This window comes from Chelonoidis abingdonii, chromosome 1 (assembly GCF_003597395.2).
Source record: "Chelonoidis abingdonii isolate Lonesome George chromosome 1, CheloAbing_2.0, whole genome shotgun sequence".
Lineage (NCBI taxonomy): Eukaryota > Metazoa > Chordata > Testudines > Testudinidae > Chelonoidis > Chelonoidis abingdonii.
The window spans coordinates 107,536,582-107,548,853 of NC_133769.1; the positions used below are offsets into that span (position 1 = coordinate 107,536,582).

General features: G+C 41.9%; 1 protein-coding gene across 1 annotated transcript in view; it reads right to left on the reverse strand.

The window, feature by feature from the left end:
* Window positions 1–751: 751 nt before the first annotated feature.
* The window catches only part of DRAM1 (DNA damage regulated autophagy modulator 1), a 33,277-nt gene continuing 21,756 nt past the window's right edge, over window positions 752–12,272 (reverse strand). The window contains exons 4-7 of the mRNA XM_032781948.2: window positions 10,865–11,042; window positions 5,611–5,669; window positions 3,524–3,616; window positions 752–2,291 (exon numbers count right to left, since the gene is read on the reverse strand). Of these exons, the coding sequence (XP_032637839.1) occupies window positions 2,247–2,291; window positions 3,524–3,616; window positions 5,611–5,669; window positions 10,865–11,042 (375 nt within the window). The 3' untranslated portion in view covers window positions 752–2,246. The remainder of the gene's footprint in view (window positions 2,292–3,523; window positions 3,617–5,610; window positions 5,670–10,864; window positions 11,043–12,272) is intronic.

Below are 12,272 nucleotides of genomic sequence, written 5' to 3' on the forward strand. Positions count from 1 at the left end.
AAGATGGTTATCTCACCTTTGCTACACCTGTTGTTCTTCGAATGCGTTGCTCATTATCCATTCCACACCCGCGGATCACCTTCCCCACTGTCGGAGTAGCCGGCAAGAAGGAACTGAGGAGCGGATGGGCCAGCAGGGGTATATATCAGGCGGCATGGCAGCGCCACTCCAGGGGGCGAGCTGCCGGCCCACCGAGTGTTGCTAGGGTAAAAAGTCTCCGACGAACGTGCACGCGGCATGCGCACACCTAATTGGAATGGATATGAGCAACACATCTCGAAGAACAACAGTTACAAAGGTGAATAACCGTCTTTTCTATCACGCTAATGAAATATTCTTCATTGTGCTTCATATGGTGTCTATGAATTCAAATTTCCTAACTTTTCCCAGGTTTCTAAAGCCTGTTCTTTTTTTTAAAAGTTCCCCTTTCCTTTAAGTTATTGTGAGTCCTACATCCTTGTGAGGTATCAAAATAAATGCTATAGAACATTGTGTCTTCTTTCCCCATAGGACACACGTTTTCTAATCAACCAGGCACATCTCTTGCATTTATTGTCTGGACTAGGTTTTCAACAGCAAGCATCATGGTTACACTTTCAAATTCGAGGCAAACAGAACACTACAGATAGCAAAGACGCCAGGGCTGTCAAGCAGACAAAAAGTCACACTATTTTGGCTGTGGTCAATATTAGAAGAAAACTTTGTAGGTTTTTTCCCCCCAAGTTATTAATAAAAGAAATGGAGACTCAACTGAATTTGGCTTTAAGTTTAATATATATATCAAAGGATGCATTAGCAGCTGGCAAGTCTTAGACATCACTCTTTACTGATAGTGTACATGATATTTAATATAAAATTAACCCCTAATGACAATCACTAGTATTTCTGCAAATGATTGTGATATGCCAGGGAAAGTACAATTTTTGCTGAACTAGCCTGATAGCTCAGTGGTTAGTATGGAGCCAATGAAATTTTGTCTTTTCTCTGTATCTATGAAGAATATTTCTGCCTCCAGATACTAGCAAATGCTAAGTCCTGGTTAGCTGTAATATGGCAGACTCTTCAATTATTATAACAAACTTCCATCCCAGACTCTTCAAATGCAGTAATAGTTTCTTTAAAAAACAAGGTATAAAAAGATTTATAGTAAAAAAAAAAATTTAGCAGCATATCCCACAGCCTGTCTCAATCTTAGATGCTCTCCAGTAATGATATTCAGTTCCTTTATATAACTGTAAGTGGCTCCTCTCCTCCCTCTTCAGTTCTCTTTTTGATGACTCTAGGGTAGGCTCCCCTTCTGCTGTCATTGGTTAGAAAGGTATGCTGGAAGACCGTGACCATGTTAGTCAAACAGCATTAAGATGTCAGACCATCCAATTTCCCTCTGACTGTTTCTGAAAAGTAATATTTTATTAGCCCGTTCCTTCCCATTACATTCTTCAGTTTTAAGCTACCCAGTAGCTTTAGCTTTCTACAGGGAAGAAGAAATAGGCATGTTCTCACAAAACCCCAGAAACTGATGAGCAGAAAACATTTTTCGAGCAATACTAATAATCTAGACTTCCATCTAGTATATTTATAACATACCCATTAGCTTGACAGTATAAGTGCTGAAATCCAGTAAACCACAAAACTGTAGGCCTTGGAACAAAGTTATCCATGTCTGCTCACATCATCATCTTCCTCCCACCCAGTGTCTTGCAACTTAACAGGGCATAGACCTTGACAAAAAAAAAATATTCAAAATGTGGGAGAAAAGCACAATCTAACATGCTAATTAAAATGAAACTGATTTAATTTTGTTCACTTTCTTGACACTTTGCAAATAATATGAAACCCGTATTTTCCTTTTCAGTTTAAGACTACTGCCATTAATCAGACTACTATTAATGGAAAAATCAGTATGTGCTCTAAAGTGAAAAGTTGAGGAGCCTCTGTTTTACGCTTTGACAGACTTTGAAAGTGCTTTTACAGGTCATCTTTTTTAAAATTATCAAACAGTATTAAAAATTTAAAAATATTGCAAGGCTTCAGACTAAAGAAAGCCCATTCAGGAAAAAAGTGCATTTAGAAATGTTAGTTTTAAAAAGGTGTCCTTGGGTAGGATTATGCAGATTGCAGAGTTGATGCAGTGGCGTCATGTCATATCAGCATTGAAATCCCTCGTTTCACTGCAACATTTTCTTTTTAATAAAAAAAAAAAAATCCTACAATGTTCATTGATAAAAAATATAATTTCTCTTTCATCAGAAGTCTTCATGCATTTCTGTTAATATCCTTAAGGTAACTCCCTATAGGAAAAATAAAATAAGATCACTTTAATATAAATTCATTACATAGTGTTGTGCTGTGCAATACTAGGGATCACAGCGACTGCGTTGGGATATTTTAGCAAAAGGTAGAACATGATAAGAGCGTTTGGAATTTTGGAAGGGAAAAGATTTTTGTTTAGAGTTTAGTGTTTGAATTGTAATATACAGGTTGGTTTTCTGTCTGTGTTGATTTAAAAAGTGTCAGAGATTGGAGTCTGAAACTGCAGTGTGTGAACTGTGTGCAGTGCTGTAAGACTTACCCTTTCTCTGAGTGCCTAAATCTGACCGTTTTCATATTTTGTTCATGTTCTATTGTAGGATGTAAATTAGGATAAGATATTTGCATTTTCTGTTTGTTTATTTTAAAAATAACGTGTGCGTATATGTTTGGTTAAATCTTTAATACTGTAACAGTTTGAGTTGTGCGTAATTTGAAGCTGCTCTACCCAGCCCTATGTTTGACTATTGCATTGTCTGGCCGTGGTATGAGAGTCCTGCTGGTGGCAGAGAGAGAAAATAGGGTGTGGTGTTTAGAAATGTATTATGCACATACGCTGTTTTCAGAGAACAGATACCACAGCTGGTGGTATGGCAATAAGTACGCAAGAGGCTCAACACTAAACAATCAGCTCAGTTCTATCAAGGTGCAATCTCTCCCCCCTAAAAGGCTTTCACTTCAATATTTTTAGAAGTATTTTATGTTAAAAAGGAAAAATGAATGACAAGTACATCCTTCCACAAATTATTGGAGAGTATAAATCGAAGTGGACAATTTTAAACAATAAAAAGGGGGGGGAGGTCTGATTAAAATGAAGTGAATTTTTACATAAAATCCCTCTTAAAAACAAAATGTTTTAAAAAATAGACTTGGGTTTTGTCTAAGTGAGTTACTTCACTTATTTTGGTGCCATGTTACAACTTTTACCTTACAATTTACAGGGTCTGATCCTGCAAACACATAGGCACATGAGTAAAGTTATCAATTTACCTAAGGGGGCTCAGGATCTGGCACTGGATTTTGAATGATTAAATAATTAAAGTAAAAATGTTCCTGGTGGAAGACCAGAAATAAGCTGTGTGTTGTTATAAAATCTGCATGTGAATACCTTTGACCTTTCTAGCTCAGGTTAAAAATTATTAATTTCTATAGTACCTATCACTATATAATTGATAGTCCTTTTTAACTATTGCTTAGGCTCATAAATACCAACCTGAAAATCTCTAATGAAGGTTAGGAAGAAGAAGATAAAACCAAAGGCCACTGTCCATTCGCAGACTGCACTCACAAAATGATAAGTATAATCCTGATGGAAATGAGAAACAAAACACACTTCCATATAAAACACTAAAACAAAATTAGCATGGAATGGTAGATTGAAATGACAAATCAAACAAAATTAGAAATTCTTATTAATGTACATGTAGGGAAATATCAAATCTGTAAATGGCTGGTCTTGCTTAGATTTTTGGAATTGCTCTATCAAGTGTTCTTAAAACTACAATACCACCTCCTGAAGTGAAAAAACAGATTGACAGAGCCAGAAGAATACCCAGAAGTCACCTACTCCAGGGCAAACCCAACAAAGAAAGTAACAGAATGCCACTAGCCATCACCTACAGCCCCCAACTAAAACCTCTCCAGCACATCATCAAAGATTTACAACCTATCCTGAAGAACAATCCCTCACTCTTACAGATCTTGGGAGACAGGCCAGTCTTCGCTTACAGACAGCCCCCCAACCTGAAGCAAATACTCACCAGCAACCACACACCACACAACAAAAACACTAACCCAGGAACCTATCCTTGCAACAAAGCCCGTTGCCAACTCTGTTCACATATCTATTCAGGGGACACCATCATAGGACCTAATCAAATCAGCCACACCATCAGAGGCTCGTTCACCTGCACATGTACCATTGTGATATATGCCATCATGTGCCAGCAATGCCCCTCTGCCATGTACATTGGCCAAACCAGACAATCTCTAGGCAAAAGAATAAATGGACATAAATCAGACGTCAAAGAGAAACATCAAAACCAATCAAAGAACACTTCAACCCCCTGTCACTCAATACAGATCTCAAAGTTGCAATACTCCAACAAAAAAAATAATCAAAAACAGACTCCAACGAAAAAACGCTGAATTGAAATAATTTGCAAACTGGACACCATTAATTAGGCTTGAAAAAGACTGGAGTGGAAGGGTCATTACAAAAGTAAAACTAGTCCCCACGCTATTTTTCCCCTACTGTTACTATACCCTTTTGTCATTGTTGAAATGGGCCATCCTGATATCACTATCAAAAGATTTTTTTCTCCTGTTGATAATAGCCACCTTAATGATAGTCTCATTATAGTTGGTTGTGGCAAACACCTCATTTTTCCAGTTCTCTGTGTATATATATCTTCCTACTGTATTTTCCACTGTATGCATCTGATGAAGTGGGTTTCAGCCCACAAAAGCTTATGCCCAAATAAATTTGTTAGTCTCTAAGGTGCCACAAGTACTCCTCATTCTTTTTGCTGATACAGACTAACACTGCTACCACTCTGAAACTTGTCTAAGCATGTTGCCCAGCTTATACTTATAAACTTTGGTAACGAGATGCAGACACTGCATTCTTTTACTTCATCTGTGGAGAAAGTGCTCCCTCCTGTGGCATAGCTTGTCCACAAATCCAACTTTGAGATCCTTCTCAGTCATCACCACAAGTGTTCTAAGATCCTGATCCATTGGCCATTTAAGTTAATGGAAAGACTGCTATTGACTGCAAAAGGCTTTGGATCTGACCCTAAATGCTTAATCGGGGCAAGGCTTTAATTAGGGATACTGAAAAGTACAGTAAAATAAAGATCAGAGCTAAACCATCATCCAAAATTCAAACCAAGATATCCTTGAGGGTTGAAGATCAGACTGATTGTTTTATTAATTTCATTTTTTGAGGATGTGGTTGCATAAGGAAGTAAAAGTGCTGAAACAACTCATTTCTAGGGAGGGTTTATAACAAGATTTCTCACTCAATTTTGCATAATCAGATTGTCTGGAACTTTGGGCGCTTACTTAAAATGAAAGTCCAACTCTTTTAAGGTTTCCCCATCACTGATTTTAAGAAGCCCAGCTGTTAACTGTTTTTTCCCTAAATAGGGAAATGCCAGAGGTTTGACAGCTTGTTTATGGTCATACACTATTTAAATTCCTTGTGCTCTTGTTCTTACATGTGCCTAAAAGTACATAGCATCGCTTACCCATGCTAATAGGCTGCAGAATTATATTGGTTATCTACTAAGGGTTTACCTTTTCTCCTGGAATCCAGTCAATTTTTGTTATGGAAATTAATGACGCACATGCAATCACTGGGAAAAATAATGTAAAGGAAATCATAAAAATTGCTTAATGAATAAAAATGAAAATATTTCTATTTATAATGCATTTCCTGTCCCCATTCTCTAAGACTGAAGACACTAAACAAGTTACACTGCAGTATAAAAACAGAATATTAAAAAGCCAAACAAACATAATATATTCCCATAAGGGGTCTTATAGTGATCAACACAAAAGATGCTTTGAATAAATAAGATTAGGGGTCTTTGCAAAGGAGGGATGGTGAGATAAGGCATTCTTATGGACAGGAGAAGAAACCAAGAGTAGACCCTGGCTGTATGGCTAAGATGTGTAATCATTTGTGTGAACACTACTTGTCATTTACAGTCCAATCCAAAGCCCACTGAAGTGAATAGAATGAATCTCATTGAGTTCAGTGGGCTTTGGTGCAGGCCCCTGTCTATGGAGTGACACTCTGGTTAGCCTCTAAGAAGTTAGTTCACTAAGTCTCCCAGACAGAGAATGACCACTGAGGCCATCTAGTCCAGTATAAAGGGGAAATTGTGGGTGCCAAAAAGAAGGGGTTGAGTAGGATCTTCATGATTAAGCTTTGATCATCTTTTGGTTTCTAGGGCTATATGTGGCAGGAAGGAACCTAGTCACATGATGAGGATGGAGATAGCATTGTAATGGAAAAAAAAATCCCCCAAAACATTTTCTAGCCTGAAGTTTAATGGTTTCACTCTGGTTCATCTGTCACTGGATTTATTATAAGCTTAACTAATAATACCAAGGAGCAACTGCCAGATCAACTCAATGAGTAGTAAAAACAATGAGGAGTCCTTGTGGCATCTTAGACACTAACAAATTTATTTGGGTATAAGCTTTCATGGGCTAAAACCCACTTCATCAGACACATGGAGTAAAAAATACAGTAAGCAATATATATTATATATCCACCTTAATTGAATTGGCCTCATTAGCACTGACCCCACACTTGGTAAGGCAATCCCCATCTTTTCATGTCCTGTAATATAGATACTGTTTACTGTATTTTTCACTCATCTGATGAAGTGGGTTTTAGCCCAAGAAAGCTTATGCCCAAATAAATGTGTTAGTCTCTAATGTGCCACAAGGACTCCTTGTTTTTGCTGATACAGACTAACACAGCTACCGCTCCGAAACCTGTCAATGAGTAGTAGTCCTGTTCACTACAGTTTACTCATCTGAACCAGAAGGATTAAAACAATGATCAACAGAGGTGATTTCTCTTCCAGAGGCTTGGTTACTGTGACTCATATTTAGCAGCTCATAGTAAGTTTATACAAGAACACTGTCCTGTCAATTAGGTTGAATGCACCAATAGAGAAGTTGGTGCACAAGTGATCATAACTTTTCTTTATGTAAAATTTAATGTATCTGTATAAAATATACATTTTATATGCAAGAAAAACGTTCTTTTTTCTACAGGAACTTCACAGCAGAGTTCCTTTTCTCACTAATAATGCAGCTGTCACAAGCCCAGCAGAATCACAGGACAGTCACCAATTGTACAGTTTATGAAATAAGTGAATATTATTTGTCATCTTTGGTCTGTTTTTAGTTTCCATGTGACATGGCCACGCAGCATAATAAAATAAACTTCAGTTTTCCCAGAGCAGGATTTCTTACCAGATTTACAAACAAGTATTCCTGACCTCTTCACATACACAAAGCTATTACAAATATTTAAAATATAAAACAATTGAAAGAAACAGGTTAAAGTGAGAAGATAAGTACATAAATATACTTCACATTATCCAGCATAGTGATGTGGGTCAGTCTTGAGTTACATTTTGAACATTCACCACCGTGAGTGAGAGAAGCTGCAAATTTAAGAAGTATACTTGACAACAACCAGCAGTCCTGTGTTAAGCTAACAATTTTCACCACTGTGAGCTGGAGAAGCTGTGAATGTGAGCACCTTAAGTCATAGTCTGCCTTCTGAAACATATGCATAACTTCAATTGCTGCATGCTATTGCTGCTCCTGGGGGAATTCTGTGCCACTGTGCAATGCAGAATTTTGCAGAAATTAATGTTGTGCGCTCAGAATTTCCTTTCCCCCCATAGAAATTGGCTGCAATGCTGCTGGCCGCTACTGGGGGCCGCTGGACCCAGCAGAGCCCAGCTAGCACATAGAAGACACTGCCAGGGGGTGTGGGAGGGAGCTAGACGGTTTCCAGCAGCTGCAGTTCCCCACGTGCTGTGAGGGAAGGAGACTGTGGTGTGCAGAAACCTCCACACAAGCCTGTGACCCAGCATCAACTTGTTTTTCTCTCTCTGGGCTCCAAGGGTAGGGGGGGCGGGTGTCTGGGCTGGGCGGGGAATAGGAGGATGGGTGTGTTGGCTGGCGGGTGCTCATGGCTGGCCTTTGATGGGGAGGGGTGTGAGTATCTGGGCAAGGGGGGGCATGGCTGGGCTCTGGGGGATATCTGGAGTGGGGGGCTCCTGCTGCTGGGCTGTGGGTGTCTAGTCCCCTCGACTAGGCTCTGGGAGAGGGAGGGGGAAGAGAAACAGGAACTGCGTTGTCATAGGGGATTCTTTAACTCTCTATTCCTGGGGGATTTTTTAGTGTGTGTCAGTGCTGTTACAGATATACTTGCTGACTGGTATTTTGAAATACATTACCAAAATAATTGAAACTGGTGTGATTAGGTAGTGTTATTTTGACAAATAAAACTTGTAGAATGTTAAATTATTGTGCACAGAATTTTTAATTTTTTGGCACAAAATTTCTCCAGGAGTAAATTATTGCACATACTAAGATGGGAAGGTGGTCTGCCCCTTTAAGGGCCAGGAGGCCTGAGGCTAGCCAACCCTGTTAAATCACACCCCTGTATGCTAATTAACTATATCCTAGCCAGACAGGGCAGGACTGATTGTTTCAGGCTGTCACCTGCCCCCATGTGGGCCTCATAAAGGGCAGAGAACTGTTTGGAGAAAGGGAATTAAAGGGAGTAAGTTGAGTTACTGTGGCTGGCTCTGAAGAAAGGTCTAAGCAGAAGCTGACAACTCCAGGGAAGTAGCCTGGGAGTAAAACCCTGAGAAAGCAAGGGAGAGCCAGGACAGTAGCAGAGGAAGGTTGCCCGCTAACTTCTTGGAGTCAGAGAGTTGGACAACGAAGGCAGAGATCTGTGAAAGGACTTCAACTAAAAAGAGCTGGGAGTCCATTATGTTGGGACTTCAAGTTGAGGATTGTTTTGTTAATAAATGCAGACTCCAAGCAGGGGAGTTAGTGGACAGAAAGACTCTCTGGATTATTTTTGGGAGCTCAATGAGAGGAAATTGAGGCAGGAAGTGCCTACGTAATGGGAACTTACGCATTTCAGTACAGTAACTCCTCACTTAAAGTCATCCCGCTTAACGTTGTTTCGTCGTTAATCGATTAGGGAACATGCTCATTTAAAGTTAATCAATGCTCCACACTTACGTTGTTTGGCTGCCTGCTTCCCCCGCCTTCTGCCCGCGGCAATCAGCTGGCTTGCAGCCTTTTGGAGGCGGGGGGAAGGAGTGAGGACTTGGCGCCCAGGCTCCCCCTCCCTCCCGAACACCGCAAGCCAGCTGATTGCTGCAGGCAGGCTGCAGGTGGAGGGAGGAGCGTGCACCAAGTCTTCGCTCCTCCTCCACTCCTGCCTCCTAAATGCCGCAAGCCAGCTAAGTGCCCCAGGCAAGAGAGAGGCAGGAGGAGTGAGGACTCAGCGCGCCTCCCCACTCCCTCCTGAGCGCGGCAATCAGCTGGCTTGGGGCATTTAGAAGGGAGGGGAAAGAGCCAGGATGCAGCATGCAAAGTAAAGGGGAAGGAGGTGGGGGGGAGAAGAGGTGGGTCAAAGGTGGGGGCCTGGGGGAAGGGGTGGAGTGGACGAGCTGAGGGTTGAGCCCCCTGCCCCTGGTGCTAATCCGCCCATTTACATTAATTCTTATGGGGAAATTGGATTTTCTTAACATCGTTTCACTTAAAGTTGCATTTTTCAGGAACATAACTACAACGTTAAGTGAGGAGTTACTGTATTTAGTTCCTCTAGCTAACACTCCGAAGATGGTTAGATCGTTTATACAGGAGGAGACAATACAGGCTAGAACAGGGGTGGGCAAACTTTTTGGCCCCAGGGCCACATCTGGGTAGGGAAATTGCATGTAGGGCTGGGGCACGGGGTGGGGTGTGGAATGGGGTGCAGTGTGCAGGAAGGGGCTCAGAGCAAGGGGTTGGGGTGCAGGGTGTGGCAGGGGGCTCAGGGCAAGAAGTTGGGGTGCAGGAGGGGTTTGGGCTCCAACCCAGCACCGCTTACCTGGAGTGGCTCTGGGGTGGCAGCAGCATGCACCAGTGCCAGGGCAGGCTCCCTGTCTGCCTGCCCTGGCCCCACACCGTGCCCGGCCCCACGTCCCTGTGGCCCCAAGGGGGAGGAGGGGAAGAGGGCTATGTGCACTGCTCTTGCCTGTGAGTGCCTCCCCCGAAGCTCCCATTGGCCACAATTCCCTGTTCCTGGCCAACGGGAGCTGCAACGGGTGGTGTCTGGAGGTGCAGGCAGCACATGGAGCCCTCTGCCCACCCCACCCCTCCACCAAGGGGCACAGGGACGTGATGCCGGACGCTTTTGGGAGCAGCACAGGACCTGTGGCAATCCCGCGGGTGGTAGGGGTGGCAATCCCATGGACTGTATCCAAAGCCCTGAGGGGCCAGATCCAGCCCACTGGCTGTAGTTTGCCACCCCTGGGCTAGAAGGATGCCTGCTTGTCTCTTCAGTCAGAAGGCCAAATGTGGGTAGTCTCCCACCTGCCCTCTTTATTTCTTATAGGGTAGTTTGACCTGTATGGAGTGTGTTGGTGACTGGTTATTATAGGGTTAACTCCTGTACATGAGTGCTGGACTATGTGTTGTATTTACATTCATTGGCTGTCTCTTAGAATAGAATCCCCTTTACTTTCTTCCCCACTCCCCAACCAAAAAAAAAAAATAGTAGTAAACAAGGGTGTAAGACTTAAATGCACTACTGACAACTGAGGTGTAGCTTCTAGAAAGATCTGGTAATGGCCATTCATGCTTCTTACAATGCCAGCTTTCTAAACATGGTGCTCCGTCTGCAATATAAGCAGTAGCCTGACATTTATTCTACTTTAGAAGTGGTTCAATGTCAGAGGAAGAACATTTGTGTGTAAAGATACAACAATGTGATACACAAAAAGGATACTGGGAATGACAGCTATCCATGACACTACAGAGATGGCCATCCTTATATAACATGTAGAGTGACTGTTCCATTGCGGACATGACTTGAAAGAGATGACAGACTGAAGTGTAATGTAAACAACACCAGAGCCGAAAGCCACAAGAGCTCCTCCATCATGGACGCTGGGAACAGATAACTCCTGGAAAGAGAATCAGCAGAGTGATTATCTGTTATTATTTGTATTACAGTAGTGCCTAGAAACCAGTTGTAAAAACTGGACCTACAGATCTGTCTTAATTGCGAGCTCAGCTGTGAGAGGTGAGGGAAAGGTTAAGGAATGTGTCAAAAACCAAAAACAGTTGTTGAAGGGAAAAGGAGCAAAAGCGAGAGAGACTGAATTTGTATGAACAAAAAGGTTGACAGATATAACTCAAGGATTATGTTAAAACGTTAACTAGTAAACAAGAGGAAAGGAGGACCAGAAATCAATTAACCAAAATTGATGTGTTGGAAATTAGGCCTAATTGGTGGAGAAAAAATGAGAAGGCTAGCTATTCCAACCATCGCTCCCTTTTTGGATCCTTAAAGAGACTTTGGGTAGGGAAATTTGGGTACTGAGGTGAGCTTCACCATCTTTACTGCTGTCCTGGGACATTGGGCCTTCACCATACTGAGAGATGTCTGACCTGAACCAGGCCACAGAAAAGGACTCAGACAACTCTACCTTCTCCACCAGTTCCAGCTAAATCCTAAATACCACCTGTACAATTTAGTGATTGTGAAAGATGCCACCTTGACACCACTGGCAAACTGAGTGCTTTTCCCACAAAAGAGGTACCGCGCAGATGAGGCAAGATAGCCTATGCTATTTGCCAACATGCCTTCATTTTATATTTGCGGGACTGGTTTCAGAAGTGATACGCTCATATTCTCTATACCTAGCCAGTCCTTGGCTTTTCTGCAGCAACTGCCAGCTGGTAAGAGACTAGAAACTGCCAGGTCGCTTCAAATACCCCACTATCAGATGGTCAGTGAGAGAGTGCAATATAAAAACTGGGGGGAGGGTGGTGTGCAGCAGTCCAAACCAGTGACTTTGATGTGAAAATCTCCATATTCCTCTGTCAACCCCCTGAGCTCCTTCCCCTTTCCATGTCGTCGGCCATCTTTATTTATGTTGTGATATCCAGCTTATTGAATATTCTCGCACTCTGAAATGTATCTGGAAGTGAAACCTACAGTAAAATAAAGTATATGGACAGCCAAAAGAACTCCTTGGATTCTCTAAATGTATAAACTACATATGTTAAACTATGCCAGATCTATATCACCTCTGTGCCAGAGAAATCCTCTCATAGCTAGTTAGGTCAGTGTATAAGCTGGTTTCTGCCACCAGAGGAGTGCAAAGCAGCATTAATAGAACTTGCCTTCC